Source organism: Electrona antarctica (genome assembly GCF_951216825.1).
Source record: "Electrona antarctica genome assembly, chromosome: 10".
NCBI lineage: Eukaryota > Metazoa > Chordata > Actinopteri > Myctophiformes > Myctophidae > Electrona > Electrona antarctica.
Genome location: NC_136791.1, coordinates 1,117,514 through 1,143,783, shown reverse-complemented (window position 1 = coordinate 1,143,783; position 26,270 = coordinate 1,117,514). Strand labels below are relative to the sequence as shown.

Sequence of the window (26,270 nt, the reverse complement as noted above, 5' to 3'; positions counted from 1 at the left end):
GAGTGTTATCCATCCTGGGCTCCTTGTCTGTCAGACAGACGAGAGTTCCTGACTGTTGTTCTCTCAGCCACGCTAGGAAATGAAATGATTACTATATTTACCCAGGGTATCTGGGCTAAGCTCAAGAACTTGTTTCCAGCCAGGCCCTGCTCATAGAACATTTCATCGTAGTGGTTCAATGCCTTGTTCAAGGGCACTTCAGCGGTGGTAATTTTAACGCGTCGGACCGCTGATTCGAACTGGCGACCTTCCGGTATCAAGACCGCTCCGCAATCCGTTCGGCCACCGCTGCTTAAGGAAACCTTCTGGACACATGGAGAAACTAAAAAACCTAACTAGCTCAATCTCATTCTATTTAAGATTTTCGATAGAAATTCATTTTAATTTTAATGCCATATTTAACTTCTACTGCCGTAAACGTGCGAAAGTGCTCTCCTAGTCGGTAGCCACTTAGCCGAGGCTCTGCTTTGATATATGTGGCCACATTTGACTGAGGGACTGCCATTGGATGTTTTAGACTTTTCGCAGGGAATCATAGAGTAATGTCTTGCAGAGAAACGGCGAGTTGAGAAAACAGGCTTGAAAGGTTCAATTGTAATATCTCATATTTACATGTCGATTCCAGCTCTGATATTTATTTCAGACATGCTCTAGTATGTGAAGAGTCTGCCTGTGCTATTAACTAATTTTGGATAAAAACAAATAAAGTTTTTCTCCTCTGGTGAAAAGCTGGAGGTTACGCGATGGCAGGCTCTCTGTCAAATCTGGTCACATTTTGGTTGTGTGCCGTCATGCTCGTTTGAGCACAGCGTAGATAGAGAGCCTATATGTGTTTGGGAATGTTTTTGACGGTTATGTTGTTCGTGGGTTGCAAATGCAGTCCTCCCTGCCATGTTGGGGACCAAACAGGTGTTGCAAACAAATTAATTTGTTTTTTACGCCAATCAGTGTTCAGACAAATTGAAACAACTGTGCTGGACAGACCCAACATGGCAGGTGTAGGACTTAATTTACAACTCATGAATTCCGTGTCACGGCTGACACCCAAGCCATACGACACGTTTATTTGATATCTCCGACATCTGGATCTCCAGAGTTTTGCTTCCAAGTTGGACATTTGAACTGCAACACTTGCTGTCGCGTCCGACAACGCAGCAGTGACACACACGCAAATTGCTGAATTAGAGTGACAGACAAGTCGACAAGATAGAAGAGAATTGGAAGATAATTTCTCGCTCGACAAGAAGCGTAGAACTACGGACTGACGTTTACTACGCGTGAAACCGGTCAGCAAAAACAATGACGCTGAAAGACTAACATTCAGATGTGCTAAACTTTGTTGCTAAGAGTTTTTATTATTATTGAACAGGCTAATCATGGTCAAAGTGTTATCTCTGTGAGCGCCGGTGAGTCGCTTATCACTGACTGCGGCTTCAGTGACGTCATGTTGTAGTCTTCGGTTGTCACCTTATCAACTAAAACGGGATTTGTGGGGTTTGTGATGATGACAGCAGTGAGTGCAGTGTGGAAACTAAATTAATGTCATCTCTCTCTCTCTCTCTCTCTCTCTCAGATCCTGCCCACAGCTCAGCGTCTTCTGGATGAACTGCTGTCTTCTCAGTCCACGGCCATCAACACCGTGTGTGGAGCGCCAGGTACAACCTGACAACCGTTCAACACAATATGAACATAATCTAACACTAATAGTTCCACCAACACAGTGTGTGGAGCTCCAGGTAAACATAGTGACCATAATGCAACACTAATAGTTCCATCAACACAGTGTGTGGAGCTCCAGGTAAACATAGTGACCATAACACTAATAGTTCCACCAACACAGTGTGTGGAGCTCCAGGTAAACATAGTGACCATAATGCAACACTAATAGTTCCATCAACACAGTGTGTGGAGCTCCAGGTAAACATAGTGACCATAATGCAACACTAATAGTTCCACCAACACAGTGTGTGGAGCTCCAGGTAAACATAGTGACCATAATGCAACACTAATAGTTCCATCAACACAGTGTGTGGAGCTCCAGGTAAACATAGTGACCATAATGCAACACTAATAGTTCCACCAACACAGTGTGTGGAGCTCCAGGTAAACATAGTGACCATAACACTAATAGTTCCATCAACACAGTGTGTGGAGCTCCAGGTAAACATAGTGACCATAACACTAATAGTTCCATCAACACAGTGTGTGGAGCTCCAGGTAAACATAGTGACCATAATGCAACACTAATAGTTCCATCAACACAGTGTGTGGAGCTCCAGGTAAACATAGTGACCATAATGCAACACTAATAGTTCCACCAACACAGTGTGTGGAGCTCCAGGTAAACATAGTGACCATAATGCAACACTAATAGTTCCATCAACACAGTGTGTGGAGCTCCAGGTAAACATAGTGACCATAACACTAATAGTTCCATCAACAGTGTGTGGAGCTCCAGGTAAACATAGTGACCATAATGCAACACTAATAGTTCCACCAACACAGTGTGTGGAGCTCCAGGTAAACATAGTGACCATAACACTAATAGTTCCATCAACACAGTGTGTTGAGCTCCAGGTAAACGTAGTGACCATAATGCAACACTAATAGTTGCCATTATGTTGTGCACCGAAAATAGCCAAATCTATAGATTTGGCTATTTTCGGTTATTAGTTATATTTAAGATGAAAGAGGAATTCAAAATGGCAATAGAATAGATTTGATTTATGAGTATTGGAAGTGGTTAAACAAGCTATAGAATGAATCTTCAGAAGCATGTTAGAAAACCCCGAATTAATCGGGTGTTTCATAAAGAGAAAAACTCAATCTGAAATCTGGATGTGAGGTTTAGAAAGATTATACATATTAATTATTGTTCTAGTTGTTGAAACACTCGGTTTAACACATTTAGACAACTTGAAGTCTTCATAATACACTAGTATTGTTTCCTTGTTGGTTCATTGTTCAGGTCACGCTATCTGCCTGCATTACTGACATTGGTCTGCAGGGGGCATTCTCGTCCTGTCTATCTCTCGCTAGTTACAGCAGCAGCCTCCTAGCTTCTAATAATAATACATACTCTGTCTCTCTCTCTCTCTCTCTGTCTCTGTCTCTCTCTCTCTCTGTCTCTCTCTCTCTCTCTCTCTGTCTCTCTCTCTCTCTCTCTCTCTCTCTCTCTCTCTCTCTCTCTCTCTCTCTCTCTCTCTCTCTCTCTCTCTCTCTCTCTCTCTCTCTCTCTCTCTCTCTCTCTCTCTCTCTCTCTCTCTCTCTCTCTCTCTCTCTCTCTCTCTCTCTCTCTCTCTCTCTCTCTCTCTCCCTCCCCCCCCCCCCCCCCCCCCCCCCCAGACTTCAGGGTGACTTTAGTAATCATAGCCAGGACGAAATCTCTCTGAGATAACAGTAAAAACAATGTACCATAAAGTTGGTTTATGTAGTGAAGATATTGTGATGTGTTTTTCGCACAGCTAACTACAAGCTCTGTTTTGATCTCTTACGCCAGTGGTTCTCAAAGTGGGGTCCGGGGACCTCCGGGGGTCCTTTAAGGGGTTCCAGGGGGTCCCCCAGCTAAATGTGTTATACTGGTATTCACAATCATTTTAACCACATTATCCATTTATATTTATATGTTAAAAATGTATAAAAAATATATACCCAACAGCGAGCTTCTACATATGTTATACAATAAGGAAAATCTCAAAAGTGTTACTTTACAAATTAAATTTGTAATACATTTCAAGATTTCCAAATCAAATCTTCTCTTCCACGGTGTGTTCTCAGACCCTACGGCTGGCCCCTCAGTGACCTGTGTGTGTGTGTGTGTGTGTGTGTGTTTCCAGACCCTACGGCTGGCCCCTCGGCCTCAGACCAGAGTACATGGTACCTGGATGAATCCACCCTCAGTGACAACATCAAGAAGACCCTGCACAAGTTCTGCGGACCCTCGCCCGTCGTCTTCAGGTACGTTAACACATTTTGTGCCCAAAACGTCTGTGGACGTCCTGGGTATTACCGCACGTGCATAGCCCAAGACGTCTGTGGACGTCTTTGAAAAAAAAAATATATATATATATATATATATATATATATATAAATTTTTTTAACACGTGGTGCCAAAGTTTGTGTTTTCAGGATTTTTGCGCTATGAGCTTGTAGATCTGCTATTTTTCAATAGCTAAAGTATAACATAATGCTTGAAACACCAAAACGGGTTCCCGTCCAGAATGGGTTAAAATATCTGTGTTTAGATTTTAGTGTTGCAGGCTACTCAAAAAATAGCAGATCTACAAGCTCGCACATCTTGGTATTTTTGAACGTGTTTGAAAACATCTCGACAGTGTGAGAACTGCCGGTTCGGCCTACAAAACAGGGATGTGCCGATATGGAAATTCATGGCCGAGGCCGATGTTTAAAATGACAATTTAGCCGATACTGAAACCGATATTTGTTTATTTTGTTTTTGATGTTATTTCCCCCGTTTGTGCCAGGGAAAAAAACAAAAACATTGAATGTTGCGCTCCCAGGCTGTGGAGCGATGCGACCATAACCTCCCAGGCTGTGGAGCGATGCGACCATAACCTCCCAGGCTGTGGAGCGATGCGATCATAACCTCCCAGGCTGTGGAGCGATGCGACCATAACCTCCCAGGCTGTGGAGCGATGCGACCATAACCTCCCAGGCTGTGGAGCGATGCGATCATAACCTCCCAGGCTGTGGAGCGATGCGACCATAACCTCCCAGGCTGTGGAGCGATGCGACCATAACCTCCCAGGCTGTGGAGCGATGCGACCATAACCTCCCAGGCTGTGGAGCGATGTGACCATAACCTCCCAGGCTGTGGAGCGATGCGACCATAACCTCCCAGGCTGTGGAGCGATGCGACCATAACCTCCCAGGCTGTGGAGCGATGTGACCATAACCTCCCAGGCTGTGGAGCGATGTGACCATAACCTCCCAGGCTGTGGAGCGATGTGACCATAACCTCCCAGGCTGTGGAGCGATGCGACCATAACCTCCCAGGCTGTGGAGCGATGCGACCATAACCTCCCAGGCTGTGGAGCGATGCGACCATAACCTCCCAGGCTGTGGAGCGATGCGACCATAACCTCCCAGGCTGTGGAGCGATGTGACCATAACCTCCCAGGCTGTGGAGCGATGTGATCATAACCTCCCAGGCTGTGGAGCGATGCGACCATAACCTCCCAGGCTGTGGAGCGATGTGACCATAACCTCCCAGGCTGTGGAGCGATGTGATCATAACCTCCCAGGCTGTGGAGCGATGCGACCATAACCTCCCAGGCTGTGGAGCGATGCGACCATAACCTCCCAGGCTGTGGAGCGATGTGATCATAACCTCCCAGGCTGTGGAGCGATGCGACCATAACCTCCCAGGCTGTGGAGCGATGTGATCATAACCTCCCAGGCTGTGGAGCGATGCGACCATAACCTCCCAGGCTGTGGAGCGATGCGACCATAACCTCCCAGGCTGTGGAGCGATGTGATCATAACCTCCCAGGCTGTGGAGCGATGCGACCATAACCTCCCAGGCTGTGGAGCGATGTGACCATAACCTCCCAGGCTGTGGAGCGATGTGACCATAACCTCCCAGGCTGTGGAGCGATGCGACCATAACCTCCCAGGCTGTGGAGCGATGTGATCATAACCTCCCAGGCTGTGGAGCGATGCGACCATAACCTCCCAGGCTGTGGAGCGATGTGACCATAACCTCCCAGGCTGTGGAGCGATGTGACCATAACCTCCCAGGCTGTGGAGCGATGCGACCATAACCTCCGTCCTTTTCATCAATCTTCGTCCTGGGCGCTGGGCGTTACTAATTGAAAGGACGGTGAACTTCGTCCTGGGCGCTGGGCGTTACTAATTGAAAGGACGGTGAACTTCGTCCTGGGCGCTGGGCGTTACTAATTGAAAGGACGGTGAACTTCGTCCTGGGCGCTGGGCGTTACTAATTGAAAGGACGGTGAACTTCGTCCTGGGCGCTGGGCGTTACTAATTGAAAGGACGGTGAACTTCGTCCTGGGCGCTGGGCGTTACTAATTGAAAGGACGGTGAACTTCGTCCTGGGCGCTGGGCGTTACTAATTGAAAGGACGGTGAACTTCGTCCTGGGCGCTGGGCGTTACTAATTGAAAGGACGGTGAACTTCGTCCTGGGCGCTGGGCGTTACTAATTGAAAGGACGGTGAACTTCGTCCTGGGCGCTGGGCGTTACTAATTGAAAGGACGGTGAACTTCGTCCTGGGCGCTGGGCGTTACTAATTGAAAGGACGGTGAACTTCGTCCTGGGCGCTGGGCGTTACTAATTGAAAGGACGGTGAACTTCGTCCTGGGCGCTGGGCGTTACTAATTGAAAGGACGGTGAACTTCGTCCTGGGCGACTGGGCGTTACTAATTGAAAGGACGGTGAACTTCGTCCTGGGCGCTGGGCGTTACTAATTGAAAGGACGGTGAACTTCGTCCTGGGCGCTGGGCGTTACTAATTGAAAGGACGGTGAACTTCGTCCTGGGCGCTGGGCGTTACTAATTGAAAGGACGGTGAACTTCGTCCTGGGCGCTGGGCGTTACTAATTGAAAGGACGGTGAACTTCGTCCTGGGCGCTGGGCGTTACTAATTGAAAGGACGGTGAACTTCGTCCTGGGCGCTGGGCGTTACTAATTGAAAGGACGGTGAACTTCGTCCTGGGCGCTGGGCGTTACTAATTGAAAGGACGGTGAACTTCGTCCTGGGCGCTGGGCGTTACTAATTGAAAGGACGGTGAACTTCGTCCTGGGCGCTGGGCGGTACTAATTGAAAGGACGGTGAACTTCGTCCTGGGCGCTGGGCGTTACTAATTGAAAGGACGGTGAACTTCGTCCTGGGCGCTGGGCGTTACTAATTGAAAGGACGGTGAACTTCGTCCTGGGCGCTGGGCGTTACTAATTGAAAGGACGGTGAACTTCGTCCTGGGCGCTGGGCGTTACTAATTGAAAGGACGGTGAACTTCGTCCTGGGCGCTGGGCGTTACTAATTGAAAGGACGGTGAACTTCGTCCTGGGCGCTGGGTGGTACTAATTGAAAGGACGGTGAACTTCGTCCTGGGCGCTGGGTGGTACTAATTGAAAGGATGGTGAACTTCGTCCTGGGCGCTGGGCGTTACTAATTGAAAGGACGGTGAACTTCGTCCTGGGCGCTGGGCGTTACTAATTGAAAGGACGGTGAACTTCGTCCTGGGCGCTGGGCGTTACTAATTGAAAGGACGGTGAACTTCGTCCTGTGCACTCAGGGTGTTAATGTCAGCTTTATTGACCCATAACGACACACATCGGCCGATAACGATACGTGGCCAATACATCGATACATCGATAACGATACGTGGCCAATACATCGGAGCATTCCTAGTATAAAACATCGCCTCTCTCCAAACCTGGGTTCTGCGTCGGAGCCCCAAAGCGTCTCTAGTGAGTCTAAATACTTTTGGCAGCCAGCTGGTTGCTACAGTAGTAGCTACTACTACTGATGCATATCAAGGGTACAGAAAGAACAAGAAGCTTGTAGTCATTAAGTGAATTAGCATAATTGCAGGAATCAGTGTGCAGTGGTATTAGTTTGGTGATGTAGCAGTTACTGTTGTGCACACACTTAATGACTCTCTAAGCAGCTCCTTAAAACTTCATTCGCAATATCAATTAGCCTCTTAAGTTGTTGTTGTTGGGTTTTTTTTTGCCCTCCCTACAAGTTCTGTTCAGTAATCTGTAAATAATTCATGCGGTTTAATTACTTTCCCCATAAATAAATCCAGGCAGATACCTACTGTCTGTACAGATAAAGTGAAAAGCAGCACACGGCCATAGAAGTCTCTAGGGATGGATGGGACCAGAGCCATAGAGTGAGACTCTGTTCACTTCATGGGGCTTCAGTCCAATGGCGGCTCTCCTACATAGACTTCTATTGGTCACTTCATGGGGCTTCAGTCCAATGGCGGCTCTCCTACATATACTTCTATTGGTCACTTCATGGGGCTTCAGTCCAATGGAGGCTCTCCTACATAGACTTCTATTGGTCACTTCATGGGGCTTCAGTCCAATGGAGGCTCTCCTACATATACTTCTATTGAGAATGGGGACAACCAACTGGGACAAGTCCTGGACCGGAAGTAGGCAGAAATGCATTGGACTCAGGGCAACAGCCCAGCTTAAATGATCTTAAATCCCTTTATTGTCTTGTCTCCACCAGGCCGAAGGCATGGGGAGAGAGTATGTTTTGCACTCCGTCCGTGTGTGTGTGTGTGTCCTTCCGTCCGTCCGTTACCAGCTAATCTCCGGCACCGTTAAAACCCGGTCGATGCCAAACTTTGCACACACACTCCCTGGATGCCAACGATGAACCTCTGCCCCGCATTTTCCAGAACGGCCTGTTATAGCGCCACCATGAGGCAGCTTTTCACATTTTTTACCTAAAACTGCACCGATCTGCGTGAAACGTTGCATGCACACTCCCTAGAGGACAAGGACAAACTTTTGACCTGCATTTTCCGCATCTGCCTTTTATAGCGCCACCAGAATCCTCCAGATTCTGTCCAAAAATGTCACAAATCGTTACACAGTATCTCTATGGTCATGTGCTCAGGTCGGATCTGTCTGATATTTCATATTCCATCCTAATTGGCTATAATTGGCTTTCACAGTTTGCAAGATTGCCCTGTTTTGAACAAAAGCCTCAAATCATGAACGCAGCGTGCAATTTACGTGAAATCTTTCACACATTTTCTTACTAGGCTGAGGAATATATCCCACCCTTTTCACATTGGCCTGTTATAGCGCCACCAACAGGTTGATTTTTGCAAAACAAAATACCTCAAATCATCCAATTGCCATCAAAGGCAAACATGTTTATATTACTCCTAAACATTTTGCCAAACATCACACACAGTCCTATCCTCCTGGTGGAGACCTGTGCCCAGAAGGGCACTTTTTCTAGTTTTAGATTGTTTTGTAGTAAACAATCTAAACATAACATAAACATTACAGAGACTTTAGGTGTTACTGTGCAATACTTTAAAACAGTTGTCATGTTGCACACATGCCTAAAATTGCTCTTGTTTTTCGCCGCCCTCGTTGAAAACAATGTATTTCAAACCCCAGCTTGTCCCTCTCCAGGCTGCTCGGTTTCTGCCCCCTCAATATCGGTTTCCTCCACTGATGGTGGAGGAAACCATGCAAGGCACCAACCTGCACATCAGGAGCAATCAGGGGTTCAGAGTCTTGCTCAAGGACACTTCGACACTAACTCTGGGGGAACCCACAGGGATCGACCCGGGAACCTTGCAGTTCCTATCCGGTCACTCTACCCCTAAACCACTGCCACCCCTCTAGTCTACATTTTGTGCTAATTGTGCTAACAATTTTGTGCTAATTGTTAAGATTTAATTCCGTGTGTCTCACAGTGACGTGAACTCCATGTACCTGTCGTCCACGGAGCCTCCCGCCGCCGCAGAGTGGGCGTGTCTGCTTCGCCCGCTGCGCGGCCGCGAGCCCGAGGGCATCTGGAACCTGCTGTCCATCGTCAGGGAGATGTTCAAGAGACGAGACAGCAACGCCGCGCCGCTGCTGGAGATCCTGACGGAGCAGTGTCTCACCTACGAACAGGTAGATTATAGATCCTTACAGAGCAGTGTCTCACCTACGAACAGGTAGATTATAGATCCTTACAGAGCAGTGTCTCACCTACGAACAGGTAGATTATAGATCCTTACAGAGCAGTGTCTCACCTACGAACAGGTAGATTATAGATCCTTACAGAGCAGTGTCTCACCTACGAACAGGTAGATTATAGATCCTTACAGAGCAGTGTCTCACCTACCAACAGGTAGATTATAGATCCTTACAGAGCAGTGTCTCACCTACCAACAGGTAGATTATAGATCCTTACAGAGCAGTGTCTCACCTACCAACAGGTAGATTATAGATCCTTACAGAGCAGTGTCTCACCTACCAACAGGTAGATTATAGATCCTGACAGAGCAGTGTCTCACCTACCAACAGGTAGATTATAGATCCTTACAGAGCAGTGTCTCACCTACCAACAGGTAGATTATAGATCCTGACAGAGCAGTGTCTCACCTACCAACAGGTAGATTATAGATCCTTACAGAGCAGTGTCTCACCTACCAACAGGTAGATTATAGATCCTTACAGAGCAGTGTCTCACCTACCAACAGGTAGATTATAGATCCTTACAGAGCAGTGTCTCTCCTACCAACAGGTAGATTATAGATCCTTACAGAGCAGTGTCTCACCTACCAACAGGTAGATTATAGATCCTTACAGAGCAGTGTCTCACCTACCAACAGGTAGATTATAGATCCTTACAGAGCAGTGTCTCTCCTACCAACAGGTAGATTATAGATCCTGACAGAGCAGTGTCTCACCTACCAACAGGTAGATTATAGATCCTGACAGAGCAGTGTCTCACCTACCAACAGGTAGATTATAGATCCTTACAGAGCAGTGTCTCACCTACCAACAGGTAGATTATAGATCCTTACAGAGCAGTGTCTCACCTACCAACAGGTAGATTATAGATCCTTACAGAGCAGTGTCTCACCTACGAACAGGTAGATTATAGATCCTTACAGAGCAGTGTCTCACCTACCAACAGGTAGATTATAGATCCTTACAGAGCAGTGTCTCACCTACCAACAGGTAGATTATAGATCCTTACAGAGCAGTGTCTCACCTACCAACAGGTAGATTATAGATCCTGACAGAGCAGTGTCTCACCTACCAACAGGTAGATTATAGATCCTTACAGAGCAGTGTCTCACCTACCAACAGGTAGATTATAGATCCTTACAGAGCAGTGTCTCACCTACGAACAGGTAGATTATAGATCCTTACAGAGCAGTGTCTCACCTACGAACAGGTAGATTATAGATCCTTACAGAGCAGTGTCTCACCTACGAACAGGTAGATTATAGATCCTGACAGAGCAGTGTCTCACCTACCAACAGGTAGATTATAGATCCTGACAGAGCAGTGTCTCACCTACCAACAGGTAGATTATAGATCCTTACAGAGCAGTGTCTCACCTACCAACAGGTAGATTATAGATCCTTACAGAGCAGTGTCTCACCTACCAACAGGTAGATTATAGATCCTTACGGAGCAGTGTCTCACCTACGAACAGGTAGATTATAGATCCTTACAGAGCAGTGTCTCACCTACCAACAGGTAGATTATAGATCCTTACAGAGCAGTGTCTCACCTACCAACAGGTAGATTATAGATCCTTACAGAGCAGTGTCTCACCTACGAACAGGTAGATTATAGATCCTGACAGAGCAGTGTCTCACCTACCAACAGGTAGATTATAGATCCTTACAGAGCAGTGTCTCACCTACCAACAGGTAGATTATAGATCCTTACAGAGCAGTGTCTCACCTACGAACAGGTAGATTATAGATCCTTACAGAGCAGTGTCTCACCTACCAACAGGTAGATTATAGATCCTTACAGAGCAGTGTCTCACCTACCAACAGGTAGATTATAGATCCTTACAGAGCAGTGTCTCACCTACGAACAGGTAGATTATAGATCCTTACAGAGCAGTGTCTCACCTACCAACAGGTAGATTATAGATCCTTACAGAGCAGTGTCTCACCTACGAACAGGTAGATTATAGATCCTTACAGAGCAGTGTCTCACCTACGAACAGGTAGATTATAGATCCTTACAGAGCAGTGTCTCACCTACCAACAGGTAGATTATAGATCCTTACAGAGCAGTGTCTCACCTACCAACAGGTAGATTATAGATCCTTACAGAGCAGTGTCTCACCTACCAACAGGTAGATTATAGATCCTGACAGAGCAGTGTCTCACCTACGAACAGGTAGATTATAGATCCTTACAGAGCAGTGTCTCACCTACCAACAGGTAGATTATAGATCCTGACAGAGCAGTGTCTCACCTACGAACAGGTAGATTATAGATCCTTACAGAGCAGTGTCTCACCTACCAACAGGTAGATTATAGATCCTTACAGAGCAGTGTCTCACCTACGAACAGGTAGATTATAGATCCTGACAGAGCAGTGTCTCACCTACCAACAGGTAGATTATAGATCCTTACAGAGCAGTGTCTCACCTACCAACAGGTAGATTATAGATCCTTACAGAGCAGTGTCTCACCTACCAACAGGTAGATTATAGATCCTTACAGAGCAGTGTCTCACCTACGAACAGGTAGATTATAGATCCTTACAGAGCAGTGTCTCACCTACGAACAGGTAGATTATAGATCCTGACAGAGCAGTGTCTCACCTACGAACAGGTAGATTATAGATCCTTACAGAGCAGTGTCTCACCTACGAACAGGTAGATTATAGATCCTTACAGAGCAGTGTCTCACCTACGAACAGGTAGATTATAGATCCTTACAGAGCAGTGTCTCACCTACCAACAGGTAGATTATAGATCCTTACAGAGCAGTGTCTCACCTACGAACAGGTAGATTATAGATCCTTACAGAGCAGTGTCTCACCTACCAACAGGTAGATTATAGATCCTGACAGAGCAGTGTCTCACCTACCAACAGGTAGATTATAGATCCTTACAGAGCAGTGTCTCACCTACCAACAGGTAGATTATAGATCCTTACAGAGCAGTGTCTCACCTACCAACAGGTAGATTATAGATCCTGTTTTTCTTTGCCACAGTACACCCCTCTTCCCCCACACACACACACACAGGAGTGAGGAATAGTGACATAGTGACTTCATGTGGCTTCCATAGTAAAGCACCAAAGTCTGACGTTGATGTCGATAGAGGGCGCTATAAATCCACGGGTTCATGTACTTTTTTTTTTACATTGTAATCTCGGCCGTTTCACTTGTATGGATATGAAGAATCAACTGACCAGCTTTAGATGAGTGTGTGTGTATCACACACACACAGAATCGCGTGCACGCGCGCGCACACACACACACACACACACACACACACACACACACACACACACACACACACACCTGCCCGTTCCTTTTGATGTGATAATAACATGAATAATGAATGAATTGTGGATATGCTGTTCTTGAGAATTGAACTGGTGTGGTCAGAGAGAGGGCAAAATGCGCACACACACACACACACACACACACACGTTCGCATACGCACGCACGCTGGCGCTCAGGCTGCTGCTGCAGTGTATTCCTGGAGGGCTCTCCATTTGTGGGGCTTAATTTCCTAAGCCTATTAAGATGAGATAAACCTTTTATTGATCCCTGGAGCTAAAGTCAGGTGACACAAACAGCCCTGATGATCTGGCCTCGGTAGTATACCCTGCCCAGGCTTTATTTATTTATTCACAATATATGTGACACAGCCATTACCCATTACCCATGCGGGACATACCAAAAAGAGAACATGTACATATAAATGTCATAAGCACCATATGCAAAATATTGTGGTAGCATAAAAGAAAAATAAATGGTATAGTCCTATACTAACAGGGAAGTGACACTGACAGTTACAAACCACATAACCTGAATCAAGTTTTGAAACAAGACAAACATACGACAAGACAAGACAACATGGCATGGTCATTGGTCACCCCTCCAGAACAGCGTGTGTGTGTGCGTCAATTTAACCAAGGTGCAGGCGATCAGAAATCGGCCTGGAAATGCAGAACACCCTCGTGTGTGTTTCCAGTTCAGATCTGCTGCTGAGCCAATCACATGAGGCTTTACGATAAACTGACCCAGAACAGGACAGGTTTATTTTTATAGCACCTTCTGGAAAACAGAACTACCGTTATGCACGGAGCCTTTGGTTCAAGCCAAGGTCAAGGTTATTTATATATCTCATTTTACAGCAGACAATATAAGCTCTAAAAGAACACATTACAAACAGTTAAACATGCATAAACAACAGACATACGTATACATTATCATATACTACATAATTGGCATAATATGTGACCATACCATTAACAACCTATAGAAGGCAAAATATTCAAAATTTCATCATGCTTTCATCATGCTTTATGATGAAACAGCCATTTTAGCCCAATGAGTGTTTTTTTTTTGCAAAACGAATGCTTTGAAAACCCCCTAGATTGACACATCACATGCTACATAAAGCATGATGAAATTTTGACTTTTTTGCCTTCTATAGGTTGTTAATGGTATGGTCACATATTATGCCAATTATGAAAATTGCTCAACATATGCAAGTTAGCATCCGGCAGTTTCTACATGCTGGGGACCCATACTCAACATTTCTAACCTAAAACGTTGGTGTCCGGGTTCACTTTTTGGCTACTAGACTAATACACAGATTACTACATTAAATATAAAGTGCAGCCCCACCCCTGAAACTAAACGGCTTCCCTTGTTGATGGCCCGAATGGAGGTAGATGTAAATGAGAATGTGTACCTGTTGTTTTTGGTTACAGGGGTCTTTATTTAACCATTGGCCGGAGGGCAGGAATTCATAATCCCGGTTTAGGGGATGAGAAGGGGGGACTATGAATGGTTGGTTGAGGTTGAGTTGAGTTGACATCAACCATATGTAATCTAAAGGCTCATTCATAGTCCAGTTTTAGGCGATAAGCAACTCACCCTGTAGGTGATAACCTTAGTTATAGTGATAACGAGTCAAGGTTATCATACTCGCGGTGATGTCGACCCCGCCTCCCTCTCTGGTTCAGATGTCCCCCGTGCCTGCAAGGTGTCCCCCGTGCCTGCAAGGTGTCCCCCGTGCCTGCAAGGTGTCCCCCTGTGCCTGCAAGGTGTCCCCCTGTGCCTGCAAGGTGTCCCCTGTGCCTGCAAGGTGTCCCCCGTGCCTGCAAGGTGTCCCCCGTGCCTGCAAGGTGTCCCCCTGTGCCTGCAAGGTGTCCCCCTGTGCCTGCAAGGTGTCCCCTGTGCCTGCAAGGTGTCCCCCGTGCCTGCAAGGTGTCCCCCGTGCCTGCAAGGTGTCCCCCGTGCCTGCAAGGTGTCCCCCGTGCCTGCAAGGTGTCCCCCATGCCTGCAAGGTGTCCCCCATGCCTGCAAGGTGTCCCCCGTGCCTGCAAGGTGTCCCCCGTGCCTGCAAGGTGTCCCCCGTGCCTGCAAGGTGTCCCCCTGTGCCTGCAAGGTGTCCCCCTGTGCCTGCAAGGTGTCCCCTGTGCCTGCAAGGTGTCCCCCGTGCCTGCAAGGTGTCCCCCGTGCCTGCAAGGTGTCCCCCTGTGCCTGCAAGGTGTCCCCCTGTGCCTGCAAGGTGTCCCCTGTGCCTGCAAGGTGTCCCCCGTGCCTGCAAGGTGTCCCCCGTGCCTGCAAGGTGTCCCCTGTGCCTGCAAGGTGTCCCCCGTGCCTGCAAGGTGTCCCCCATGCCTGCAAGGTGTCCCCCGTGCCTGCAAGGTGTCCCCTGTGCCTGCAAGGTGTCCCCCACTGCAAGGTGTCCCCCACTGCAAGGTGTCCCCCGTGCCTGCAAGGTGTCCCCCGTGCCTGCAAGGTGTCCCCCATGCCTGCAAGGTGTCCCCCGTGCCTGCAAGGTGTCCCCCACTGCAAGGTGTCCCCCACTGCAAGGTGTCCCCCACTGCAAGGTGTCCCCTGTGCCTGCAAGGTGTCCCCTGTGCCTGCAAGGTGTCCCCCACTGGAAGGTGTCCCCTGTGCCTGCAAGGTGTCCCCCACTGGAAGGTGTCCCCTGTGCCTGCAAGGTGTCCCCCACTGCAAGGTGTCCCCTGTGCCTGCAAGGTGTCCCCTGTGCCTGCAAGGTGTCCCCCACTGCAAGGTGTCCCCCACTGCAAGGTGTCCCCCGTGCCTGCAAGGTGTCCCCCGTGCCTGCAAGGTGTCCCCCGTGCCTGCAAGGTGTCCCCTGTGCCTGCAAGGTGTCCCCCACTGCAAGGTGTCCCCCGTGCCTGCAAGGTGTCCCCCGTGCCTGCAAGGTGTCCCCTGTGCCTGCAAGGTGTCCCCCACTGCAAGGTGTCCCCTGTGCCTGCAAGGTGTCCCCTGTGCCTGCAAGGTGTCCCCCACTGCAAGGTGTCTCCTGTGCCTGCAAGGTGTCCCCCGTGCCTGCAAGGTGTCCCCCGTGCCTGCAAGGTGTCCCCCACTGCAAGGTGTCCCCCACTGCAAGGTGTCCCCCGTGCCTGCAAGGTGTCCCCCACTGGAAGGTGTCCCCTGTGCCTGCAAGGTGTCCCCTGTGCCTGCAAGGTGTCCCCCACTGCAAGGTGTCCCCTGTGCCTGCAAGGTGTCCCCCACTGCAAGGTGTCCCCTGTGCCTGCAAGGTGTCCCCCACTGCAAGGTGTCCCCTGTGCCTGCAAGGTGTCCCCCACTGGAAGGTGTCCCCTGTGCCTGCAAGGTGTCCCCTGTGCCTCTGCAAGGTGTCCCCCACTGCAAGGTGTCCCCTGTGCCTGCAAGGTGTCCCCTGTGCCTGCAAGGTGTCCCCTGTGCCTGCAAGGTGTCCCCCACTGCAAGGTGTCCCCCGTGCCTGCAAGGTGTCCCCTGTGCCTGCAAGGTGTCCCCTGTGCCTGCAAGGTGTCCCCCTGTGCCTGCAAGGTGTCCCCCACTGCAAGGTGTCCCCTGTGCCTGCAAGGTGTCCCCTGTGCCTGCAAGGTGTCCCCCACTGCATGGTGTCCCCCACTGCAAGGTGTCCCCTGTGCCTGCAAGGTGTCCCCCTGTGCCTGCAAGGTGTCCCCCTGTGCCTGCAAGGTGTCCCCCACTGCAAGGTGTCCCCCGTGCCTGCAAGGTGTCCCCCACTGCAAGGTGTCCCCCGTGCCTGCAAGGTGTCCCCCACTGCAAGGTGTCCCCCACTGCAAGGTGTCCCCCACTGCAAGGTGTCCCCCACTGCAAGGTGTCCCCCACTGCAAGGTGTCCCCTGTGCCTGCAAGGTGTCCCCCACTGCAAGGTGTCCCCTGTGCCTGCAAGGTGTCCCCCGCTGCAAGGTGTCCCCTGTGCCTGCAAGGTGTCCCCTGTGCCTGCAAGGTGTCCCCCACTGCAAGGTTTCCCCCACTGCAAGGTGTCCCCCGTGCCTGCAAGAGTGCAAGGTGTCCCCCGTGCCTGCAAGGTGTCCCCCACTGCAAGGTGTCCCCCGTGCCTGCAAGGTGTCCCCCACTGCAAGGTGTCCCCCACTGCAAGGTGTCCCCCACTGCAAGGTGTCCCCTGTGCCTGCAAGGTGTCCCCCACTGCAAGGTGTCCCCTGTGCCTGCAAGGTGTCCCCCGCTGCAAGGTGTCCCCTGTGCCTGCAAGGTGTCCCCTGTGCCTGCAAGGTGTCCCCCACTGCAAGGTTTCCCCCACTGCAAGGTGTCCCCCGTGCCTGCAAGAGTGCAAGGTGTCCCCTGTGCCTGCAAGGTGTCCCCCTGTGCCTGCTAGGTGTCCCCCTGTGCCTGCTAGGTGTCCCCCACTGCAAGGTGTCCCCCTGTGCCTGCTAGGTGTCCCCCTGTGCCTGCTAGGTGTCCCCCTGTGCCTGCAAGGTGTCCCCCTGTGCCTGCAAGGTGTCCCCCTGTGCCTGCTAGGTGTCCCCCACTGCAAGGTGTCCCCCACTGAAAGGTGTCCCCCGTGCCTGCAAGGTGTCCCCTGTGCCTGCAAGGTGTCCCCCACTGCAAGGTGTCCCCCACTGCAAGGTGTCCCCCACTGCAAGGTGTCCCCCGTGCCTGCAAGGTGTCCCCCGTGCCTGCAAGGTGTCCCCCTGTGCCTGCAAGGTGTCCCCCGTGCCTGCAAGGTGTCCCCCGTGCCTGCAAGGTGTCCCCCTGTGCCTGCAAGGTGTCCCCCACTGCAAGGTGTCCCCCTGTGCCTGCAAGGTGTCCCCCTGTGCCTGCAAGGTGTCCCCCTGTGCCTGCAAGGTGTCCCCCACTGCAAGGTGTCCCCTGTGCCTGCAAGGTGTCCCCCACTGCAAGGTGTCCCCTGTGCCTGCAAGGTGTCCCCCGCTGCAAGGTGTCCCCTGTGCCTGCAAGGTGTCCCCTGTGCCTGCAAGGTGTCCCCCACTGCAAGGTTTCCCCCACTGCAAGGTGTCCCCCGTGCCTGCATGAGTGCAAGGTGTCCCCTGTGCCTGCAAGGTGTCCCCCTGTGCCTGCTAGGTGTCCCCCTGTGCCTGCTAGGTGTCCCCCACTGCAAGGTGTCCCCCTGTGCCTGCTAGGTGTCCCCCTGTGCCTGCTAGGTGTCCCCCTGTGCCTGCAAGGTGTCCCCCTGTGCCTGCAAGGTGTCCCCCTGTGCCTGCTAGGTGTCCCCCACTGCAAGGTGTCCCCCACTGAAAGGTGTCCCCCGTGCCTGCAAGGTGTCCCCTGTGCCTGCAAGGTGTCCCCCACTGCAAGGTGTCCCCCACTGCAAGGTGTCCCCCACTGCAAGGTGTCCCCCGTGCCTGCAAGGTGTCCCCCGTGCCTGCAAGGTGTCCCCCTGTGCCTGCAAGGTGTCCCCCGTGCCTGCAAGGTGTCCCCCGTGCCTGCAAGGTGTCCCCCTGTGCCTGCAAGGTGTCCCCCACTGCAAGGTGTCCCCCTGTGCCTGCAAGGTGTCCCCCTGTGCCTGCAAGGTGTCCCCCTGTGCCTGCAAGGTGTCCCCCACTGCAAGGTGTCCCCCTGTGCCTGCAAAACCAAGGGGACCGCCCACCCCCAACCTCTATATTTGTCGGTCAGTGAAACCAGAGAGATGTGTCGGGGGGGGGGGGGGGGGAGCGGTGAGTTGATACTCACCTAGAACTAGAGTATGAATGGGCCGTAAGCCAACAGCCATGTCAACTAACTCCTCCCCCTCAGATCATTGGCTGGTGGTTATAACTAACTCCTCCCTCCTCCTCAGATCATTGGCTGGTGGTTATAACTAACTCCTCCCCCTCCTCCTCAGATCATTGGCTGGTGGTACAGCGTGCGCACGTCGGCCTCTCACAGCAGCGCCAGCGGTCACACGGGACGCAGCAACGGCCAATCAGAGGTGGCGGCTCACGCCTGCGCCAGCATGTGCGACGAGATGGTGGTCCTCTGGAGGCTGGCCGTCCTGGACCCCACCATGAGCCCCCAAAGGTACTGATTTAACCCTCCATGAGCCCCCAAAGGTACTGATTTAACCCTCCATGAGCCCCCAAAGGTACTGATTTAACCCTCCATGAGCCCCCAAAGGTACTGATTTAACCCTCCATAACCCCACCATGAGCCCCCAAAGGTACTGATTTAACCCACCATGAGCCCCCAAAGGTACTGATTTAACCCTCCATAACCCCACCATGAGCCCCCAAAGGTACTGATTTAACCCTCCATGAGCCCCCAAAGGTACTGATTTAACCCTCCATGAGCCCCCAAAGGTACTGATTTAACCCACCATGAGCCCCCAAAGGTACTGATTTAACCCTCCATAACCCCACCATGAGCCCCCAAAGGTACTGATTTAACCCACCATGAGCCCCCAAAGGTACTGATTTAACCCTCCATGAGCCCCCAAAGGTACTGATTTAACCCTCCATGAGCCCCCAAAGGTACTGATTTAACCCTCCATAACCCCACCATGAGCCCCCAAAGGTACTGATTTAACCCTCCATGAGCCCCCAAAGGTACCGATTAGAACCCTTTATTTAACCTTCCATGAGCCCCCAAAGGTACAGATTTAACCCTCCATGAGCCCCCAAAGGTACAGATTTAACCCTCCATGAGCCCCCAAAGGTACAGATTTAACCCTCCATGAGCCCCCAAGGTACAGATTTAACCCTCCATGAGCCCCCAAGGTACAGATTTAACCCTCCATGAGCCCCCAAAGGTACAGATTTAACCCTCCATGAGCCCCCAAAGGTACAGATTTAACCCTCCATGAGCCCCCAAGGTACAGATTTAACCACCATGGGTCCTACAGGGGAAATACATTGTTTTCAACGAGTTTCAAAGTTCAACTGTTTTGAAGTATTGTACAGTAACAACTCAAGTCTCTGTAATGTTTATGTTGTACTATTACTACAAAACAATCTAAAATAAAGGGATTTAAGATCATTAAAGCCGGGCTGTTGCCCTGAGTCCAATGCATTTCTGCCTACTTCCGGTCCAGGACTTTGAGTTGGTTGTCCCCATTCTCAATGCGTAGTCTATGTAGGAGAGCCGCCATTGGACTGAAGCCCCATGAAGTGAACGCAGTTTGCGTAACTCTGTCTATATCTAAGGCTCTGGCAAAACCCTGTAAGAGACGACATTCATGCGGCCTCCTGACACGAAAGTGTGTCTGTTCTTCAACCCAAATTGATCCTAACGATATCTCTTTACGACTAATCATAGTCTGTAGTTGTGGTGTGGACGGACGGACATCGGACATCTTATAGTTATTGTGCTTGGTGTGAAAGCAGATATAGTTTGTGTGGAAGGAACTAAGCAGAGGTAGTCTGTGTGGAAGGAACTAAGCAGAGGTAGTCTGTGTGTGTGGAAGGAACTATGCAGATGTAGTCTGTGTGGAAGGAACTATGCAGAGGTAGTCTGTGTGGAAGGAACTAAGCAGAGGTAGTCTGTGTGTGTGGAAGGAACTAAGCAGAGGTAGTCTGTGTGGAAGGAACTATGCAGAGGTAGTCTGTGTGGTAGGAACTAAGCAGAGGTAGTCTGTGTGGAAGGAACTAAGCAGAGGTAGTCTGTGTGGAAGGAACTATGCAGATGTAGTCTGTGTGGAAGGAACTAAGCAGAGGTAGTCTGTGTGGAAGGAACTAAGCAGAGGTAGTCTGTGTGGTAGGAACTATGCAGATGTAGTCTGTGTGGAAGGAACTAAGCAGAGGTAGTCTGTGTGTGTGGAAGGAACTATGCAGAGGTAGTCTGTGTGGAAGGAACTATGCAGATGTAGTCTGTGTGGAAGGAACTAAGCAGATGTAGTCTGTGTGGAAGGAACTAAGCAGAGGTAGTCTGTGTGGAAGGAACTAAGCAGATGTCTGTGTGGAAGGAACTAAGCAGATGTAGTCTGTGTGGAAGGAACTAAGCAGAGGTAGTCTGTGTGGAAGGAACTATGCAGATGTAGTCTGTGTGGAAGGAACTAAGCAGATGTAGTCTGTGTGGAAGGAACTAAGCAGAGGTAGTCTGTGTGGAAGGAACTAAGCAGAGGTTGTCTGTGTGGAAGGAACTAAGCAGAGGTAGTCTGTGTGGAAGGAACTAAGCAGAGGTAGTCTGTGTGGAAGGAACTAAGCAGAGGTAGTCTGTGTGGAAGGAACTAAGCAGAGGTAGTCTGTGTGTGTGGAGGGAACTATGCATAGGTAGTCTGTGTGGAAGGAACTAAGCAGAGGTAGTCTGTGTGGAAGGAACTAAGCAGAGGTAGTCTGTGTGGAAGGAAGCACAAAACATGGTCAGGACTAGGAATAGCTCTTCCTACTTAACACATTCAGTACGGGAACCCCTTTTCGTGTTTTAGCCGTTTATTTTAAACTTTAGCTATTTTTTTTTAAATCGTGAAAACGTGGCACAAATCTTTATATATATTCTTTCAGTGCAAAGGTTTTTAACTCAAATCTTTGCTTCTGGGATACGTTGTCCCTCCCTGGAACAACGTATTTTCAGATGGGGGGGGTCCGCAGCCAAATTCAGATAATACTGGGGGTCCTTATGACGTGCAAAAAGGTTGAGCACCACCGACATAGAAACACAAGGTTTTACAGAAAACTGTCATGACATTTTGTAGCATCGGCCTCAGGTCTAAATGAATTAACTTTCTCTAGTGTCTGTCTGTAATGTATACAGTGTATATTTTCAGGGGCACTTATTGCTGCTACAGTATACTAATAAATTACAATAATGTCTTGGCTCCCCTGTTCCTTTATGTGGTATTATGTGAAGCCCCCCGAGCGCCTGCCTGTTCCTTTGTGTGGTATTATGTGTAGTCCCCCGAGCGCCTGCCTGGGACTTTTATTTTCCACTCTGTTGAACATTTTGTTTCAGTAGAGATAACGGAGGCGTATTTTCTTTCCTTACAGCCAGGGGATTGTCTTTTGTTTTGTGATTTCAGTCTCTATTGGAGTTGACTGGAGCAACTCATCTGGTTCACTGCGATGGGCTTAAGCAGAGAAATACAGACCTATTTGTTTTTTTATTATAGAAAGGCTTCGGGCCTCCCTCCTCCTCCTCCTCCTCCTCCTCCTCCTCCTACGCGTTTGAAGTAACTGCATGTAAAAATATGTATTTATGCGTGCGGAGGTGCATAGCTATTATGCATGCATTTCCATACATCCAAACAAAACAGCCAGACATTGAGATGCACTGCTGTGTTGATATAGGTGCACGTGTGCGTGCCTGCCTGCGTGTGTGCGTACGTGCCTGCGTGCGTGCGTGCGCGCATGTGTGCGTGTAATTGTTTATATGTTGGGAGTGGAGTGGAATAATCAATGTCTTGTTTACGTCCCCAGTCTCCTGAGGTGTGCTGACGAGCATCCTTGTCTAGAAAATGAACAAACTGGAGGCTAGCTCATTAACTCTCTCACTAATTACACACTCACACTCTGCCGAGAAGTGACACATTTACAAGCACTTTTACAATGAAAGGTCAGCCGGGGGATGGTCGCTGTCGCCCAAGAAACCTCATATCTACATATTTATACTTTATATTAGGTGTGCACGATTATTATATAAGTACAACATGAAAACTACAACATGACATCACGTCACTGACCCACAGTGATTGGCCACTGACCGCTCACCCCAGCACTTCTCTCTGTTTTTACTAAAACTAACCAACGTCACCCCCAAAAAAGACGGAAAAGGCGTCTTCGGCAGGGAAAGCCATTGGCAGTAAATGTCGCTATGACTATATACTATAAAAAATCACACCCGTGTGAACTGAGTGGTGTAAGGTCTTATATAGCCTGTCTGACGTAATTAAATCATGTCTGACGTAATGAAATCACACCCGGGTGAACAGGGTGAACATAGCAACCATGCTCATTTTTTCTGCACTAACAAAGCCAGTTGTAGGAGTGGTTTACACCACTCAAAAATCACACCCGTGTGAAGTGAGGGGCATCCTTATCATCATACATCATCTCATTCCGGCCAATCACAATTTGCGTCCTCACTTTTATCCCCAATATGTACTTTGCTCAGCCAATCAAATCATCGCTATGGGGTGATCAGCCAATCACAAGCACACAAATCTGTGTTCACACAAACACAGAAGGCTGGCCATAGGAGGGGCTAGCGCCCCTCAAGAACAGCCAAAGCCAATCAGACACCTGCGTCATTATAGAAGGATGTATAGATTTCCTATAAAGGCGTCTTGCAGCATCCATGTGTGTTTAATCAGGTTGCCATGGTTACCCAATGTTACTGTGAAGGCCATTTTGGAGCCGTGTGGAACTCCATACTTGGTCAAGACTGACGCCATGTTTGATGAGGTCGGATTTCAGTCAGCTTGACTTAAATGATGATTACACAGAGTGTGAGGAGCATTAGTCAAAGAGAAGAGAGAGAGACAGACCATTAGATCACACATAGAAAGATAAACCCTTACAACTTTATATTCTTTAACATTCCTGGACCGTATAAGAAAGAAGTGGTTGAAGACACCCCATGACCACTAGTTAAGAAACCTATAAGAGACCAAACGTATCTATCAATTGTTTTGTTTCTGAAATGGTTCGTCCGTTCAGGTATCTTGAGTGGAAAGAAGAATATGAAGCAAAGACAGAGGCTGAAATCCAGACGATGATCCAGGAGAGACGAGTGAAGATTCAGGAGGTCAAACGCTCAGTAGAGCTCAGCAGGAAATCTGCAGACGCAGTGATAGCAGGCAGTGTGCAGGTCTTCAGTGCTCTGATCAGCTGTATTGAGAGAAGCCAGGCTGAGCTCATTGGTGTGATTGAACAGAAGCAGAACACAACAGAGAAACAGGCTGAAGGCTTCGTCAAAGATCTGAAACAGGAAATCACTCAGTTGGAGAAGAGAAGCTCTGAGCTGGAGCAGCACTCACACTCTGAAGACCACCTCCTCCAGAACGTCACATCCATCAACACCCTTCCACCCACCAAGGACTGGACGAAGGTCAATGTCCATCAGTCTTCATATGTGGGGACTGTGAGGACAGCTGTGGCTCAGCTGGAGAAGACACTCAGTCAGGAGATGCAGAGGATTGAGCTGAGAATGATCAAGAGATATGCAGTGAATGTGACTCTGGACCCTGATACAGCAAATCCCTACCTCATGCTGTCTGAGGATGGAAAACAAGTGAGTCGTGGAAACATACGGAAGAATCTCCCAAATAACAAAGAGAGATTCTCTTATTATGCCTGTGTCTTAGGAAAACAGAGCTTCTCCTCAGGAAGGTTTTACTATGAGGTTCAGGTTGGAGGGAGGGATGACTGGGAAATAGGAGTGGTCAGAGAGTCCACCTACAGGTGGTCACTTTTAATCAGACGCGGATGCACCAACAGAAATCGTTGCTGGACTTTGGAGTTGACGAATGGAAATGAGTACAAGGCCTATGCTGACCCTCATGTCCTCCTCCCTGTAAGAGAGAAGCTCCAGAAAGTGGGAGTGTTTGTGGATTATGAGGAGGGTTTGGTCTCCTTCTATGATGTGGAGACCAGAGTTCACCTCTACTCTTTCACTGGCTGCTCCTTCACTGAGAAACTATATCCATTCTTCAGTCCCCGGTATTTTGATGTAAACGCTGCTCCCCTGACCATCTCTCCTGTCAACATGGACGCTGTTCTTGGAGGGAACATGACCCCTGTAACTTAATACTTTCAGCGCCATTGCCGACAATTAAAGTCAATTGAAGCCTAATTTTGATACTGACGCTTAACGCCATTGCTGACGGCCTTCGGCAATTGCGCTTTTATGGCGCGTTCGATTGCTCGAGCCATAATGCTACTCACGTTAGCCGGTTAGCTAGCTGTGTTGTTAGCACAGCACTGGATCGCCCATCTTAGATCGTCGTCGCCATAATAATCCATTCTATCCATTTCTTTCAATCGCCTGTATCTCCTATTCCTTGTCCCAGATGGCATTTTGGTCAAAACAGCGTTTCTTTGACGGCACAGATATGACGATCTGGAGCTCTGCAGAGCTCCGGTCTGGCTTCAGATGGTAAACAAGACCTGTCCGCTCCGTGTTGTTTCCTAGGTTATGCCTACTGCTCATGGACCGGAAATGGCGGCTTTTCAAAATAAGAGCTCAAATTAAAAAAATGCTGGCGTGAATTAGATCCTAATTTTTCAATAAATGATAGCGGTCTAAGTGTTAAAAAAGACGACAAACAATAAAGCTGCAAGCGGCGATGAGATGGGGTCAAACCTTTAAAGCCATAAAAGCAATACAGAAAAAAGGTATATAGAAAAATCACACCGGTGTGAAGTGAGGGGCCCCTCAATTGTGGAAAAAATAGTTGGTCTACGAGCTTGTAGATCTATACTTTCACAATATGTATCTGTGCAACCAAGAGGTGTAACGCCTCAACTCCTTCAATTCCAAGTGCTTATCGGGGGTCCCCGCGGTTCAATGCTTATCGGGGGGTCCCCACGGTTCAATGCTTATCAGGGGGTCCCCGCGGTTCAATGCTTATCGGGGGGTCCCCGCGGTTCAATGCATATCAGGGGGTCCCCGCGGTTCAATGCTTATCAGGGGGACCCCACGGTTCAATGCTTATCGGGGGGTCCCCGCGGTTCAATGCTTATCAGGGGGTCCCCACGGTTCAATGCTTATCGGGGGGTCCCCACGGTTCAATGCTTATCGGGGGGTCCCCACAGTTCAATGCTTATCAGGGGGTCCCCACGGTTCAATGCTTATCGGCCCTGTCCTGGTTTTCCTCCTACCTAACTATTTTGTCAATCTAGCTGAGTTTGACTCAGACAAACACAACATCGGTTCTGGTATTCCACAGGGCTCGATTCTTGGTCCTCTGTTATTCTCCCTGTACATACTGCCATTGGGAGAACTCATTACCAATCACGGAGTCAATTTTCATTTCTATGCTGATGATACCCAACTATATCTTTCTGTAGCTCCAGATGATCTCTGTGCCTTAGACCCGCTGTTGACCTGTCTGTCTAGCATTAAATGCTGGATGAGTGAGAACTTTCTCAAGCTATATGAGGATAAGACAGAAGTTCTCATAATCGGTTCTATTGAGCAGAAAGAATCGATAAAAAGCAGACTTGGCAACCTGACTGTAGAAAGTAACAGTACAGTAAAGAACTTGGGGATCACTATTGATTCTGAACTGAATTTTAATTCACACATTAATCATGTTACCAAGATTGCCTTTTTTCATCTTAGAAATATTGCACGAATCAGAGCCTATTTGTCATTGGACGATGCAAAAACGCTAATCCACGCCTTTGTTTTTTCTCGGCTTGATTACTGCAATGCACTTTTTT

At 49.1% G+C, this 26,270-nt stretch overlaps 1 protein-coding gene across 1 annotated transcript in view; it reads left to right on the top strand.

Annotated features, from left to right (window-relative positions):
* Positions 1-26,270, top strand: part of zswim8 (zinc finger, SWIM-type containing 8) — a 176,451-nt gene that overhangs the window by 62,692 nt on the left and 87,489 nt on the right. Inside the window, exons 7-10 of the mRNA XM_079512880.1 lie at positions 1,574-1,655; positions 3,837-3,957; positions 9,436-9,637; positions 18,800-18,975. Coding sequence (XP_079369006.1) covers positions 1,574-1,655; positions 3,837-3,957; positions 9,436-9,637; positions 18,800-18,975 — 581 coding nt within the window. The remainder of the gene's footprint in view (positions 1-1,573; positions 1,656-3,836; positions 3,958-9,435; positions 9,638-18,799; positions 18,976-26,270) is intronic.